Raw genomic sequence first — 17,795 nt, forward strand, 5'->3', positions numbered from 1 at the left:
TGGCTGAGCTCCAGAGATGCAGTCAGGAGATGGGAGAAAGTTGTAGAAAGTCAACCATCACTGCAGCCCTCCACCAGTCAGGGCTTTATGGCAGAGTGGCCTGTCAGATGCCTCACCTCAGAGCAAGACGCATGACAGCCCACATGGAGTTTGCTAAAAGACACCTGAAGGACTCTGAGATGGTGAGAAATAAGATTCTCTGGTCTGATGACACCAAGATAGAACTTTTTGGCCTTAATTCTAAGCGGTGTGTGTGGAGACAACCAGGCACTGCTCATCACTTGTGCAATACAGTCCCCACAGTGAAGCATGGCGGTGGCAGCATCATGCTGTGGGGGTGTTTTTCAGCTGCAGGGACAGGACGACAGGTTGCAATCAAGGGAAAGATGAATGCGGCCAAGTACAGGGATAACCTGGACAAAAACCTTTTCCAGAGTACTAAGGACCTCAGACTGGGCCGAAGGTTTACCTTCCAACAAGACAATGACCCTAAGCACACAGCTAAAATAACGAAGGAGTGGCTTCAACACAACTCTGTGACTGTTCTTGAATGGCCCAGCCAGAGCCCTGACTTAAACCCAATTGAGGATCTCTGGAGAGACCTAAAATGGCTGTCCACCAACGTTTACCATCCAACCTGACAGAACTGGAGAGGATCTGCAAGGAGGAATGGCAGGGGATCCCCAAATCCAGGTGTGAAAAACTTGTTGCATCTTTACCAAGAAGACTCATGGCTGTATTAGCTCAAAAGGGTGCTTCTACTAAATACTGAGCAAAGGGTCTGAATACTTAGGACCATGTGATATTTCAGTTTTTCTTTTTTAATAAATCTGCAACAATTTCAAAATTTCTTTTGTTTGTCTGTCTGTCAATATGGGGTGCTGTGTGTACATTAATGAGGGAAAAAATTAATTTAAATGATTTTAGCAAATGGCTGCAATATAACAAAGAGTGAAAAATTGAAGGGGGTCTGAATACTTTCTGTACCCACTGTATATTCATCCATCCATCCATCCATCCTCTTCCGCTTATCCGAGGTTGGGTCGCGGGGGTAGAAGCTTAAGCAGAGAGGCCCAGACTTCCCTCTCCCCGGCCACTTCTAGCAGGAGAATCCCAAAGCGTTCCCAGGCCAGCCGGGAGACATAGTCCCTCCAGCGTGTCCTGGGTCTTCCCCGGGGCCTCCTCCCGGTTGGACGTGCCCAGAACACCTCACCAGTGAGGCGGTCCAGGAGGCATCCTGATCAGATGCCCGAGACTCCTCATCTGACTACTCTCGATGCGGAGGAGCAGCGGCTCTACTCTGAGCCCCTCCCGGATGACTGAGCTTCTCGCCCTATCTTTAAGGGAAAGCTCAGACACCCTGCGGATTCTCATCCCAGCCACTTCACACTCAGCTGCGAACCGATCCAGAGAGAGCTGATGATCACGGCCTGATGAAGCAAACAGGACAACATCATCTGCAAAAGCAGTGACCCAATCCTGAGTCCACCAAACCGGACCCCTTCAACACCGTGGCTGCGCCTAGAAATTCTGTCCATAAAAGTTATGAACAGAATCGGTGACAAAGGGCAGCCCTGGCGGAGTCCAACTCTCACTGGAAATGGGATCGACTTACTGCTGGCAATGCGGACAAGGCTCTGACACCGGTTGTACAGGGACCGAACAGCCCTTATCAGAGGGTCCGGTACACCATACTCCCGGAGCACCCCCTACAGGATTCCCCGAGGGACACGGTCAAACGCCTTTCCCAAGTCCACAAAACACATGTAGACTGGTTGGTCAAACTGCCATGCACCCTCCAGGACTCTGCTAAGGGTGAAGAGCTGGCCCACTGTTCGCGACCAGGGCCGAAAACCACACTGTTCCTCCTGAATCCGAGGTTCACTATCCGACGGACCCTCCTCTCCAGAACCCCTGAATAGACTTTTCCAGGGAGGCTGAGAGTGTGATCCCTCTATAGTTGGAACACACCCTCCGGTCCCCTTTTAAAGAGGGGACCACCACCCCGGTCTGCCAATCCAGAGGCACTGTTCCCGATGTCCATGCGATGTTGCAGAGACATGTCAACCAAGACAGTCCTACAACATCCAGAGCCTTAAGGAACTCGGGCTTATCTCATCCACCCCGGGGCCCTGCCACCAAGGAGTGTTTTGACCACCTCGGTGACTTCAGTCCCAGAGATGGGAGAGCCCACCTCAGAGTCCCTAGGCTCTGCATCCACATTGGAAGGCATGTTAGTGGGATTGAGGAGGTATACGAAATACTTCCCCCACAGACCCACAACGTCAGTGAGGTCAGCAGCGCACCATCCCCACCATATACGGTGTTGACACTGCACTGCTTCCCCATACTGAGACGCCGGACCAGAATCTCCTCAAAGCCGTCCGAAAGTCATTCTCCATGGCCTCTCCAAACTCCTCCCACGCCCGAGTTTTTCCCTCAGCAACAACTGAAGCCGCATTCCGCTTGGCCTGCGGTACCTATCAGCTGCCTCCAGAGACCCACAGGACAAAAAGTCTTATAGGACTCCTTTTTCAGCTTGACGGCATCCCTCACCGGTGTCCACCAACGGGTTGGGGATTGCCGCCCGACAGGCACCGACCACCTTGCGGCCACAGCTCCGGTCAGTCGCCTCAACAATAGAGGCACAGAACATGGCCCATTCAGACTCAATGTCCCCCACCTCCCTCGGGACGTGGTTGAAGTTCTGCCGGAGGTGGGAGTTGAAGCTACTTCTGACAGGGAACTCTGCCAGCCGTTCCCAGCAGACCCTCAAAACACGTTTGGGCCTACCAGGTCTGACCAGCATCTTCCCCCACCGTCGAAGCCAACTTACCACCAGGTGGTGATCAGTTGACAGCTCCGCCCCTCTCTTCACCCGAGTGTCCAAGACATATGGCCGTAAGTCCGACGACACGACCACAAAGTCAATCATCGACCTGAGGCCTAGGGTGTCCTGGTGCCAAGTGCACATATGAACACCCTTATGCTTGAACATGGTGTTCGTTATGGACAATCCGTGCGAGCACAGAAGTCCAATAACAAACCACACCTCGGGTTCAGATCGGGGCCATTCCTCCCAATCACGCCCTTCCAGGTCTCACTGTCATTGCCCATGTGAGCATTGAAGTCTCCCAGCAAAACGAGGGAATCCCAGAAGGTATGCCCTCTAGCAACCCCTCCAGAGACTCCAAAAAGGGTGGATACTCCAAACTGCTGTTGGCATACGCACAAACAACAGTCAGGACCCTTCCCCCACCCGAAGGCGGAGGGAGGCCACCCTCTCGTCCACCGGGGTAAACCCCAATGCACAGGCTCCGAGTCAGGGGCAAGAAGTATGCCCACACCTGCTCGGCCCTCTCACCAGGGGCAACTCCAGAGTGGTAGAGAGTCCAGCCCCTCTCAAGGAGATTGGTTCCAGAGTCCAAGCTGTGCGTCGAGGTGAGTCCGACTATATCTAGCCGGAACCTCTCAACCTCGCGCACTAGCTCAGGCTCCTTCCCCTTCAGAGAGGTGACATTCCACGTCCCAAGAGCCAGTTTCTGTAGCCGAGGATCAGACCGCCAAGGTCCCTGCCTTCGGCCACCACCCAACTCACACTGCACCCAACCTCCTTGGCCCCTCCCATAGGTGGTGAGCCCATGGGGAGGAGGACCCACGTTACCTCTTCGGGCTGTGCCCAGCCGAGCCCCATGGGTGCATGCCCGGCCACCAGGCGCTCGCCATCGAGCCCCACCTCCAGGCCTGGCTCCAGAGGGGGGCCCTGGTGACTCGTATCCCGGCAAGGGAAAACGTCATCCATGGTTTTTATTCTTCATCGGAGGTTTGTTGAACTGCTCTTTGTCTCAACCCTCACCTAGGACCAGTTTGCCTTGGGTGGCCCTACCAGGGGCATAAAGTCCCGGACAACATAACTCCTAGGATCATTGGGACACGCAAACCCCTCCACCATGATAAGGTGACGATTCAAGGAGGGGCTGTATATTCAGATTCTAACAAATTCTCCTGGTTGGCAATTTTAGCTGAAACTAAAAGGAATCTTGTTTTTAAATAAGTTAAAGGGCAGCAATTAAATTCACTGCCATTTTCACCAGTCTCCTTATAAAAAAGGTTCCTACCAATGCAAATATAACACTAAACCTTTAGCATTCCATATTGCCAGTTGATATAGTTAAAAGAGCAAACTCTATAGAAAAGGGTGAATTAAAAAGGAAAAAAAAGAAACTCAATCATTTAAAGATTTGCCAAACACAAATATTTCACAATTTCATAATGACTAAATAAAAAATATAGTTCACTAAACAATGTGATTCATTAAAATAAGAATGATGCACTGATTATGAAATTGTTAGGAATAAAAATTCACAGCCACTCATACAAAGCTAAAATAGAGGTATCAATTAATCAAACATTTAAATTATGTCTTTTGGATGAACGACAGGACAAATCCAACTCCAACGTGACATAAACATGCAAAACTCACATAGCCAATGTCCAGACAACAAATCTTAAATAAATAATACTGCTTCTGCTGAAGTACAGTGGTAGCACAACAATGAATCCAAAAACAGTTCCATGAAGCACCAAAAATTTTAAACTCAAATTTTTATGTATTTAAATATAAAACAAAATTTCAATTATTGGTTGACCACCCTAACGTCTCTTATGTACAGGTACTCATTTAGATTTAAATTCACTGGATTTAAATTAACCAGTCTTACTGTGGGAAATCCTTTGCACAAATTTAATTAAAAAAAAACACATTTAAATGGAATAAACCGCGTTAAGCGTTTCACATATTAGCTGTAACAGACTAATATATTTCTGTCCAAAACAATATTATTTTGACTTTAAAAATCAAATAAAAAGAAAAAATAATATTTCAGAATTGAATAACAACATCTACTATTTCAAAAGATAATACATCTCCCTATGATAATACTGTCAATAAAGTATTCAGATTTTCTATTATGGGATCCCAAAGAAATAATGAACGCAAAATAAGTATGTTATAATAGCAACCAAATGTTAATGTTGCACAATGCAAGCTTTACATTTCAGTTTTTGAACTTATGATATTTGCAGATGCCTAATTAAATTTGTTAATAGCAAGTTGCAATAAAAAAAGATTGGAACAAGCTGTAAAATTATCACTTGTATTCTAACAATACTTCAAAACTTATAAATGGTCTGACTACACAGTACTTCAAGTACTGTGTATATAGTGAGAAAACGTAATTCTACCTCTTTTCACATGAACACAAAAGAATACATAACTATTTCATTACAATTTTAAGTTTTGCTTGAATAAATGCTAAAATTTCAAATAAAATCATGTCAAAAGTTTTTTCACTATAAGTATTGTATTTTTACATTAACAAAAGCTGGAATTTTGACTTGTGACAAACTACTGTATTTATCTGACAATGATACTTAAAGAAAGAAATTAAACAAAAGCATTTACATATGTAAACTCTTTTTTAACATACTTTGCTGCTATTTCTTTCTTGCTCCGTTTTTTGGTTATACCATGGCTCATCCCACTTTTCTTCAGCTTGCCAAGCATACTTTAAAATAGTACTGAGAACGGCTTCAAACAAAAGAATTACCAAGTAGATCATAAGAAATGTATTCATAGACCTAAAAAATAAAATAATTTATGTTTGGCATAGTTAAACAGGCTTTTTATTGTAATGCAATTGGTTAAAAACACATATTCAAGGGCAAAATAAATAGTTTTATAATACAAAAAAGATTAGAAGCATCAACAACATAAACCAATAATGATTCCATACACAGGAGCAAATCCTGTTTATAAAACTGCCTACCGTATATCCCGGAATACAGGCCGACCCGGTATATTAGCCGAACCCCTTCTCTACCTACTAAATTACATGTATTTGCCGATGACCAGTATTTAAGCCGACCCCCTTCTCCAAGCAAAATTTTCCAAATTTCCTTAAAAGTGTCTCTTCGGGTATATTTATAATGTTTATCGGCGAGAATTTGAGACTGCCGGCATTTTTGATGGAAACCAGGAAGTGATTGCGGAGAAGTTTGGTAAAATGAAACCTTTGTGTTGAAACTATATACGCAAATACGGTACATCGGTGGGTGGATTTCCGGAGACTCGTTATACATTTGATTAACTCAAATACGCAATACAGTGGACCCTTGACTTACAAACTTAATTTGTTCGCAAAGTCTAACCCATAATGCGATCTGAACCTCCCACTGCAAAACTTACTTAACCTATTCATAATAAAAAAAGGGTTGTATAATGTGCATAATTTACCAAAACACCAATAATTTTTCTAATGAACTAACCAAAAAGTTATAAAAAGTACCTAGCCTACTTCGATTAAGCTAGGAGCATGGCAGCACGCATGGTGGCAGCGGCTCAGGGCTCTCCTTTTCAGTTCACTTTTTTGTTGTTTTTATACTTTTTTTGTCCTTGTTTGTGCACGATCGGTTCGGCGAACATCCGCTACACCATTCAGAACCTTATAGACATCGGTGTCCAGAGCCAGACATCTGTTTCGAGTGTTTTTCATCACATGCACAACATCCCAGACAACATAGCGAGACCAGCGGGCTCTCCGTGGATTGTTGTCGGGTCTAGGAGACAACACAGACGGAGGAGGGAAAGAAAGCATAATCGGGGCCGCAGATCCGGCGTCATGCTAAAGCTAAAAAACAACCATACAAGCCCTATACAGAACTTTTTTCTGCACTGAAGGAGCTGCTTTTAATCTCATTGTAGATGCGTATAGTGACAATAAAAGGCATTCTATTCTACTGTAGAAACAATTTCATACTGTACTCACTATTTAATTTGACATCTTTGGGCTGCAGGCTGCACAATGTTCATCTTCGTTTCGATTGTGATCGCTTTCTTTTACCTTCTCTTCCTTCCTTAGTAATTATGTGTCTTGTTTGCATGGTCTTAATGAATTATATATATAGGTAAATCACTGCAATGACGGAAATTACATCCACAAACACATGTATCTGGGCTCCGACTGACGCTACTAACGCTCTCGGTTGTTTGTTTACAATCGCGCAAGCGGATACACGTGACCGTATCCGTTTCGTAACGCAAGATGTTGGTCGTAAATCAAAACAAAAAAATTCATTTTAAACTTCCCGATAATTTATTATAAATTTTATTAATAAAATCAACAACTAAAACACTTTTTTGAATAAATTCTTTATTTAATTTAAAGTACCGGCATGCAAAGTTACTTCTTCATCTGAAAGATGGCTCTGTGGTTTCGTCATTATTTACTTCTGTATTCATCGGCAAAACAGGCATTGCGCTGGAAATCTTGAATCTGAAACGATACTCGTTGTATAAACCGACCCCCAAACTCCAAGCCAAAAATCTAGGACGAAATTCTCGGCTTATATAACGGGATCTACGGTATTTATTCTAGGACAAACAGAAATGTTGGCAAAAAAATAAGCTTAATTTTCCAGCAAAGATGGTATTTACATTTTCATTTTATTTTTAAAATCATAAGTAGAAATTAATTCATATTGATATTAAAAAACTATACATTTTCTTAACTTGTTTCTACAAAACTGCAAATTGCAGGCCTACAAAAAGTATTTACCCTCTTGGAAGTTTTCAGAATTTATTGTTATACAATATTAAATCAAGAGTGAGATTTTATACTTTTTTCTGACAAAGATCAACTGAAAAAGGCACTTTAATGTCAAAGTTAGAAAGACCCCCCACAAAGTGATCTAAATCTTCTTTGAGCAAGCCGTCCACAAAAACTGAGTGATCACGCAAGGAGAAGACTTGTGAGGCCATCAAGAGACCTATTACAATTCTAAAGAATTCACAAGGTATAGTAATTGAGATTGAACAGACTATGTATACAACAATTGTTCCCAAGTGCTTTACCAGTGACAGCTCTATGGAAGAGTAACAAATAGAAAGCCACTATTAAAAAATTAATATGACATCTCGGGTAGAGTTTGCCAGAAGGCACATGGAAACTCTGTCAGAGTCAGATGGAAGAGGGTTGCATCACTTGATGAGGCCAAAACCTAACTTTCTGGCTATTGGACTAAACATTAGGTTTCACATAAGCCACACACTGTGCACACCAATACCACTGTGAACCATGGAGGTGGCAGCATTGCACTGTTGGGATGTTTCTCTGAAGCAGGAAGGCATGCAAGTGTAGAGAATAGGGTCCGGCCAATAACATCAGGCTGATATTTGGTTTTTCCATATGCATCGGTATCAGATGAAGCTGCACCAATTTTATGGTGCTGAAATTCTTCCAAGCAAAACATGTTTGTTTTTTTTTGTTTTTTTTTTTTCTAGTATAAAAGGCCAGTTTAAAAAGTTACTCCCCTTGGCTGATACCCGAATTGATTATAACAAATTGAGTGCTAACAATGTGTGCGCTAAACAATTCCATGAGCTTCAAAACACTAACTGCTGACTGCATTCTTCATCCATGAGAATGACACGAGGGATTTTATTTTTTTAAACAGAGGATACATAAAAACAAATGGCCATTGCTCAGCCTACTCCAAGGGTGCACAAGGCTTTCACTATGACACAATTATAAACAAAACCAAAGCAGTCATAAAAATAATTAAATTATTGCCTGAAGGGGCTTCATCTCAGTTATAGGACTGTTTTGAGGCCACAAAATGGGATATATTCGCACATTCGGATATAGAGGAGCATATGTCTGCAGTAATTTTTACATCAAGCTTTGTATGGATAGTGAGACAATTAATAAAGATATCCAGGTGTACCCAAATAGGAAATGTTGGATGAACAGGAATGTATGTGACCTCTTGAGAGCTCGTTACAGAGCATACAAGTCTGGAGAAGTTCTATCATACAGCCTAGCCAGATCTAACTTGTAAAAAGGCATCACAGAAGCTAAAGCTGTCTATAAACAGGGGATTGAAGCTCATTTTCAAAATGATTTCAACAAGTATGGTGTGGCATCCAAAACCTTACAAACTTTAAAGGCAAGAATCTCCTTCCCTTACAGTAACACAGTGTTTGAAAATGAAATTAATACTTTACAGTCCCGCTTTGACTTGGACAACAGGACTAGAGAAAACTGAAAACACACCCCTGCAGTCTGGCAGCAGCTCAGTACCGAGTCTAGAGACACACAAGGTGTGAGGCACATGCTCCATACTGTAAATGCACATAAAGCTGTTGGAACCAATGGAATACCTGAACAGGTGCTCAGGGACTGTGGAAGCCAACTCTCAGCTGTAATCAGAACTACTTCAACTGCCCCCTCTAGCCATTGCCCTCACTTGTCTTGAGTCTGCAACCATCAACCCTATTCCTAAACTCTCGACTGCTAGCACACAGAATGATTTCAGACCAGTCACATCCACCGCTATCATACTAAATGTCTGGAGAGACTAGTACTCTCATACATCAAAGCTAAAATTAGATGCTCACCAGTACACCACAATCACAACAATATTGCATACCACACTCACTGACCTTGAACTCCCAGATACATGCACTGATACTTTATTGCTCCACATTTAACACCATCATCCCCAAACGGATGAAATAGTAAACTGTATAACTTCAGCCTTAGCCAGCACATCTATGCATGGATTTATAGCTTTTAAACAAATCCCCCACATAAAGTGAAACTTGGACCCCATCTCTCTTCTACCCTCACATTTAGGGGCTTACCCTCCCCAAAACGGACCTTGTGCTTAGCCCATGCCTCAAATACCATAGTAAAGTTTGCGGTTGACACAACAGTGGTGGGGCTCATCTCCGTCATTGACTAGGGGTTTCTACAGAGAAGAGGCCAACAGACAATCAGCATGGTTAATAGCTGCATTCTTCATCCATGAGAATGACAAGAGGGATTTTATTTTTTAAACAGAGGATACACTTGATGAGGCCTGGAGAATAGTGAATTCATTTGGACTTATCAAACAAATGGGAGTTTCTTCATGTGCATCAAAATGAGAATTCTTCACATATTTACAAAAAAATAAATGTTTACTTTTACATAGCGCTGCACTGAAAAAATTTACTTAAGCGTTTTTTTTTTTTTTTAAAGTTGCATCTATTTTTACATCATGTGTTCACTGTTGGCCCAGTATAAGCTGTAAGATAAGACTGAAACACATCCAATTTCATGAGGTGAAGGGTTTGAGGCACTAGTTTGAAATAGTGAACTGAAAAGATGGTGAGGAACAAGTGATGATTTGCAGGGTGTAGCCAGGGGTAAGATAGTATGGTGGGGGTCTATTAAGTGCCGTGGCAGTGTTTTTTTTGCTATTTGCAGTCTCAATTGTCGCCCTGTATTATCCGTTATAGTAAATCTGTAATAATGATACAAAGAAGATTTTGTATCAAGTTTAACATGCATCAGTGAGGAAATATTTCAACTTAACACTATTTTAAAGTGGTTTGACAAATTTCATTCTACCCATGTCCTTATGGGTGTTGGACTATTAAGAACTGTAAAAATACCAGATGATATCAAAAGTGCGAGAAAGGCTATAAAGTGGACTTTGATGTTGAACATTTCAGACTTATTTGTTGCCAAATTCATCAAGATTTATTCTATCAAACACACAACTATTTTGTACTTAGTTCATTGAGTTGTTAAATGAAAACCAGGATATGGGAAAGAATACATTAATGGTAGAACTCATTTGAAAAATGTTATTAAAAAATGTATTTAAGTAAAAAAAAATTGGGTCATTTCATTAATTTTGACTACTATGTTTCTTATCCAGCACCACTAATCAATTAACTAAGTTAAGTGACCATTTGTACTATCCTTTCAAAAATCATTATGTTCTCATGCTGCATCTGTTGGACTAAACTAAATATTACACTGGCAGTGATATACTTAAGAAATCTATTACCTGTTTTGAATGATAATTTTGATTTCATTAAAAGTCTGCTTTCTACTTTTCTTTTTTAATAATAATTATGTTAGAAATAGGGCTGAATGGAAACAAATTACAGTGTAGGGCCATTAAACCACAGGCCAGTAATCTGCGAATTCGCTTAAGCCGCACAAAAAGCTTGGATCCCAATTTTTTGACACTATGGATTGAACAGACCTAAACATGGCCTCTCAAACACTCGAGACAGGTGTTGACAGCAGTCATTTTGGCATTTCGAATGTCCGTGATTGACATGTTATGCACTATTGCGGAATAAATATTTAAATGCTGGCTTATAACTTCAAAGAGGTATTTATAGAATATTAATCGTTTATTTATCAACAAACAATAAAATAACTTACAATGAAATTCAAATATTAATCTGTTTTATCCACGCTGAGTGTCAGAGTTATGGAGGCCGCAATTGTAACCGATTCACACCTTACAATGCTACAAAGTTAATCTGTGGTAAATCCACAAAAAAATCGACTTGTATTTAAAGTATTTTTAATTCGATAATCTGATAAAACTTAAAATTGTATAAATATGAGTCACAAACCCAATGTAAATCACTTCAGTTTCTGAATCTATAGCAAGTACATCATATTTGCTTTAAAAATTTTTACGCCAGTAAAAGTAGTAATAAACGTAAACACGCTTCATATGATGTTCAGCAAAAGCTGGATGTCATCGAAAGAATACGAAACGGCAAAACTCGCATTAAATTAAGCAGAGAGTTAGGGTACCTGAGTCAACACTACGCGGATGGATCAAAGATGAAAACAAATTAAGAACATTTCTTGATGAAGGTGGTTTAAGACGCAAGAGAGCCAGAACAGCAAAAGATCCAGAATTAGACAAGGCAACTTTTAATGCATTTTGTGAGGCTAGAAACAATGGTATCCCTATTTCTGGTCCAGTCATCCAAGAGCAGGCAGAAAAATTATACAAGGAAATTCATGGTCCTGATGCAGATCCTGAGTTTACAGTTTCAAGTGGCTGGTTGAAAAGGTGGAAACAGCGACACTGCATTTCACAAGTAAAGATCAATGGCGAGATTAAGTCAGCAGACACTGTAGCAGCAGAAGAGTTCATTCCCAAATTTCAACAATTCATAGAATAACAGCAGCTAACAGAAGAGATGATTTACAACACTGATGAAATGGGCCTTTACTACAAAATACTGCTTGATAGGACTTTAGCCATGAAGAAAGACAAGACCAGCAAAGAAGGTTATTAACAGATCAAAGACAGGGTGACAATGTTATTTTGCTGTAATTGGACGGGTCATCACAAGCTAACACTTCTTTGTATTGGCAAGTTTGGATCCCCAAGATGTTTCCATAATATCAACATGTCATCATTAACACTGGACTACGATCACTGCAAGAATGCCTGGATGACAGCAGCAATTTTTGAGAAGTGGTTTCACCAGACGTTCATCCCTGATGTCCGTAGGCACCTTAGAAGCAAGGGAATGGAACCACGAACATGCCAACTTCTAGACAACTGTCCAGCCCAACCCCCTGCAGAGACATGGAACTCCAGAAATGGCAAGATTTTCGTTTATTACCTTCCAAAGAATACAACGTCCAAGATTCATACTATTTTAATACTGTATTGTGCCATGCTTGTGTTACGAATAAATATTTAGTAATTTTTATGAAAAGATGTGAAATAAAATGTTTTAAATGTATTTGATGTTATTCTTAAATAATAATTTATTATTAATTTCAAGACCGTTAATCACGATTTAATATGCAGCACGCAATCTCGCGATCACGAGACTACGGCGCTACTTTCAAAATGGCGACTCGCGGGTCAACACGTGAGAAAGGATTGTGATCAAAAAACATTTATTTTTTCATTCATTATTGTAATTTATGCATTATCAAAAATTATTTAAGCTGAGGACCCCAATCACCGCGGCTTAATGGCCCTACACTGTGATTTATTGTTGTTTCTTTATTATGTGGACATTGTTGTTTGACTATTTATGGCTTTGCTAATTTACGTCCTGGGTATGATGTTAATCTGCATCCAGCCCTGCATGTAGGCCTTCCAACCTACACAGAAAAATCTGGCTGTTGATGGCAGAATTGGCATTCCAACCACCATAAAAAAACCTCACACTGTTCCATTCCATTTGAACTACTGTGGTGCTGAGGTGTCGGGCATTGCATGGCTGCACTCAGGTTTTAATCTGGGATCCTGAGTTGGTTTGTCATGTGGTGGGTGCGGCAATGCGCTGTATCAGTGCATGCTCCTAACCTCTCTTCTCACTCATTATAGTAATAATCATCTTCTTGTGTTCCAGTATGGTATCAACTCTCTATTTTGGGTCGTCATATTAAAAAGTTTAAGAGCCCCTGCACTACACTAGCAAGTCTAATGAACAGGTTTTACTTTCAGGAATTGTAATAAGTGAAAATCGAACTGTGAATGATTTTAAAAGTTAATTAAGGTAAAAATTAAGTTAGATAAGCTTAGGGCAAGCACACTCCTGGATGTATAACAACAATACACATTACATGCAGATAAATAAATTTCAGTTTAAATAATTTTATGAATTCATGCATCTCAGAAGATATATGTGTGCACTGATTCAATTATTCATTCATTCATTAATTAATTCCCTAAAAAATTTCCTACTTCATGTAATCGTCAGGTAAGATGACATAATAACACAACTCTAAGGTCAGTAAAGTTAATTCTTCATATTTTAATCAACATGGGCCATATTATTATTTTTACTAGCTGTGCTACCCATCTAAGATGGGTTGAAATCAAAATAATCATTTTAAAGCTTATGTTTTTTATTTAATGTATGGGTTATCTATTTGGTCTGGTATAATATCCTTCAGATTCTCTCAAGGCTACCTTTTCTTCTTTGGAGTGAGTTGCCAATTTTTGTGGGTTTCTCTCAGTGTCACTCATTGAACAGACAACTCTTATAGTCAAAGGGTTTTGCTCAGAAAATACAGCTGTGGTCAGTACTGCATTGGTCTGCCTTAGCAACTCTAATCAAGTGGTGTCTGGGCTTTGTTTTGATTTATTGTCATTTTCACTTATCCTTTGTCCACCACGCAGCTATCATATCATTCATTAGCATTATGGGTATATAAACTTTGTTTATGTGGGCGAAGCAATTTAACAATTAGATGCTTGTGCTCGTGGCACCTGCACTTGAGAGAGCAACAAACATCACATGTCTCTGTGCGTTATGTTTAAAAAAAACTGCCATTTAATCTGTTCAAGTGTTAAACATGTTACATACGTACTGTTTTTTCTTTTAACTCAAAAGTTTTTCTAGGAAGACCTAATACTTGAACAAACCAGAAATATCAGCATGATATGTATTATTAATTGGTTGTCATTGCTGTCCATGTTGATACAGTTTGTTATCAGTCTAAAACAATTTGTATCAGACAAAAATTCTATTGAATTTCTGCAGGGAAACATTATGCAATCTGCAAGAAACCTGCCTCTTGGGAGAAGATTTAGTTTCTAGCAAGACAATGAACCCAAGAATAAAGCCCAAGCTGCAAAGAAATGGCTCAAAACAACCATGCCAATGTCCTGTAAAGGCCAAGTCAGGGACAACATGTCACTCAATTTGAAAAACTGTGGCTGGACTTGAAAACAGCTGTTCTCTCATGATCCATGTTCAACCTGACAAAGCTTGAAAAGAAGAATCAGCATAAATTGTAGTGTCCAGTGCTAGAGACCTATCCACACAGACTCTAAGCTGGAACTGCTGCCAAAGCTGCATAAGCAAAACACTACCTTGATGGGTGAGAATAATTATGCGATCAATTATTTCTTGTTTTATATTTACAATTAACTTAGACCACTTTGCAGAAATCTATTTGCACTTTGATATTAGTGTGTCTTTTTTGGTTGGTTAATGTAAAAAAAGTCTAATTGAATCCACTGTCATTCAAAGTTGTATAACAAATGTGAAAACTTCCAAGGGTTGAGAATACTTTTCATAGGCATGTAATACTTGGGTTAAAAAAAGGTTACACTTCAGTGGACACATGTACAGTACTTACTTTTCCACAGCTGAACGCTTCTGGGATTTACTCTTGTAATTTAAAGCCATTTTTGTCTCCATGCCAGTATACACTGCCACACCTGAAAAGTTGGACAAAACTAAATTTTATTTGAAACTTAACTATATAAAGTAACTAGACATTAAGCCCGTTACAATAATGGGCGCTAGAACAGTAGTGCATAAACATTAGTAGGAACAGTCTATATTAAATGGCAAGGGACCTTGACCTCATTCTGCTTCTTGTCAAAAATGTTTTTGCAAGAACCCTAATGTAAAATAATAATAAAAATAAAATAGAAACATATATGACAATACAGCAAGTATAATTAATATTGCCTTAGTGTAAAACTGTAACAATCTGTAATACACAATATCTGAAGATATTTAGGAAAATTTTTCTATTTTTTTTACCTCATGAAATTTTTCTATAAAATTTCATTATAGACAACATTTCTTGTAAATATTCTGAGTTTGGCAACAGTTTACCTTGTTCAGCACCATCTACAACCTTGACAACAACATCTGAAAAACTTCTAACTCTTGATAATGCAACATATAACTGACCATGGGTGAATACAGGTTCTGGCAAGTAAATGCCAACTTTTTCTAAGGTTTGCTCTTCTGAGTCTTTCTCTTTTAGTGTTTTTCTGACATTCATTTTCTTTTTCTTCAATCGATCTTTTTGCTCGTATTTTTCTTTGTCTTTCAGCCTTCCTTTTGTTGGTGTTTACTTGCTGAGCTGGCCGTTCTTCCAGGAGATGTTGCTTATATAGGATTTGATTATTTGTGTCTTTTGTCCTACTTGACGTGTCCTTTTTTTTTGGGTGGCATGTTGTTAGTAGATACGTCCGTAATATTTTCTCTTACAGTAATACTGGCTTGTATGTGGCTGTAATATGCGTCACTGTATTGTGTGTCTTTAATTTTCTCTCGCAGTGATACTGGTTTGTATCTCCGTAAAATGCCTGTAATTTTCTCTGACAGTAATACTGGCTTTGATGTCCGTAATATGACTAATTTTCTGTCACAACAGTGGGCAATCAGCAGAGTGTCCCCAGTAACCGATGTAATGTGTGGCGTGTAGCTGATAATCGTGCTCGTGGCGTCTCCCCAGCAAGTACTGTGCAGTTCCCCAGCAAGTATTTTAATCTGTGCTGGCATGCAGCTGATTATTGTATGTGTGGCGTCTCCCCAGCAATGGATTTTATGCTTGCGCGGCTGCGACTACCCAATCAGCACTCTCCCCAGCAATGATGTCCGTTATTCCTTATCATGCGCGGCCGTGGCTAGGCCATTCACTGTGTGCCCAGCTTCCAGTGTGTGTGCTTTATTTGCTTATCATACGCGGCAGCAGCTAGGCCATTCACTGTGTGCGCATCCATGGTGCCGTGCGCGTGAGCAAGGCACAGTGCGATGCGCAGCGCGGCCTCGTGAATGCGCACTTCACCAGAAGACACACACACACACAGACACCTGAACACACACAGGGGTTTTGTTAAAGAGGATTAACAGGAAATAGGTATATACCAAAGCAAAATATGAAACCTTTGCAAATATTAGCTAGATTAAATCTCATGTAAAGCAGCTCAAGAAACATGAATGTTTTTCACAATTACAATTATACTTTTGCTTGCTACAGTGCAACTGCAGCAGAAATACTTTAATTATACAGATAAGTTGCGTATCTAATAATATTTTTTAGTGTTAAATGAGAAACACCACATTCAAAACTTTTTCCTTTTTACAACAGATTTCTAGAATATAAATTCTATATGCAACTTACATTTTTTCCTCAAAACATTATTGACTTTTATACAAATAAAACACAAACCAAAAATTTCTTTGGTGTTCTTCAATCTTGCACCTCGCAGGAGGAGATTTTCTGGTCCAAGGGGTCTGAGTAAAAAAAATATAAAATTAAACAAAACATTTCTGAACCAGATGGAATGCTTGCATACTTCAAGAGTTTTGTATTGCTTATCCATTCAAGCTAAATTCCAAGACACTAACTGTAATTAATTTTACCGGACCATTAATTTGATATTTATAACAATGTGGGAAGAATGATGTTTTTATTGAAAAGTAGGACAGAACTTAATCATATCAGCAGATGCTTGGTGATTGTAACCCATAGTGACATCACCACTCTTGCATCAATTAATTGAAATAGAAATGTGGATTACTTCCTACGAATGTAACCTAAAAATGGTTTTCATTTTTATATTTAAAGTTTAATCTTATGTTCAATATTAAATATTTTGGAAAGTATCTCTAATTTCATAATGAAACGTACTATACTAGGGGCGGCACGGTGGCGCAGTGGTAGCGCTGCTGCCTCGTAGTTAGGAGACCCGGGTTCGCTTCCCGGGTCCTCCCTGCGTGGAGCTTGCATGTTCTCCCCGTGTCTGCGTGGGTTTCCTCCGGGTGCTCCGGTTTCCTCCCACAATCCAGGTGGATTGGCGATTCTAAATTGGCCCTAGTGTGTGCTTGATGTGTGGGTGTGTTTGTGTATGTCCTGCGGTGGGTTGGCACCCTGCCCAGGATTGGTTCCTGCCTTGTGCCCTGTGTTGGCTGGGATTGGCTCCAGCAGACCCCCGTGACCCTGTATTCGGATTCAGCGGGTTAGAAAATGGATGGATGGATGGACGGACGTACTATACTACAAATCTAAAGCACACAAAATTGATACAGTACTTGGAATAAAACCACAGTGAGCTGTAGTCTATCATATTTATGACTAGCTGTCATCCTTTTTTTTTTTTTTAATTGTATTCTTAATTTCTCTGAGATTAAATTATTAGAATTAGTAGGCCCT

The 17,795-nt window shown here is 40.2% G+C and overlaps 1 protein-coding gene and 1 long non-coding RNA gene across 6 annotated transcripts in view; one reads left to right on the top strand and one right to left on the bottom strand.

The window, feature by feature from the left end:
- The window catches only part of atp11b (ATPase phospholipid transporting 11B (putative)), a 206,010-nt gene that overhangs the window by 95,164 nt on the left and 93,051 nt on the right, over positions 1 to 17,795 (bottom strand). For all 5 annotated transcript variants that reach the window (XR_005634390.1, XR_005634388.1, XM_039759285.1 and 2 more), the window contains exons 9-11: positions 16,812 to 16,876; positions 14,979 to 15,060; positions 5,490 to 5,640 (exon numbers count right to left, since the gene is read on the bottom strand). Coding sequence is in view for 3 of the 5 variants with exons in the window: in XM_039759285.1 (XP_039615219.1) it covers positions 5,490 to 5,640; positions 14,979 to 15,060; positions 16,812 to 16,876 (298 nt within the window). In the remaining 2 variants the exon portion in view is untranslated. The remainder of the gene's footprint in view (positions 1 to 5,489; positions 5,641 to 14,978; positions 15,061 to 16,811; positions 16,877 to 17,795) is intronic.
- Positions 1 to 17,795, top strand: part of LOC120532869 — a 55,210-nt gene that overhangs the window by 28,233 nt on the left and 9,182 nt on the right. The window lies entirely within an intron of this gene.

The sequence above is a fragment of the Polypterus senegalus genome, chromosome 1 (assembly GCF_016835505.1).
Source record: "Polypterus senegalus isolate Bchr_013 chromosome 1, ASM1683550v1, whole genome shotgun sequence".
Taxonomy (NCBI): Eukaryota; Metazoa; Chordata; class Cladistia; order Polypteriformes; family Polypteridae; genus Polypterus; species Polypterus senegalus.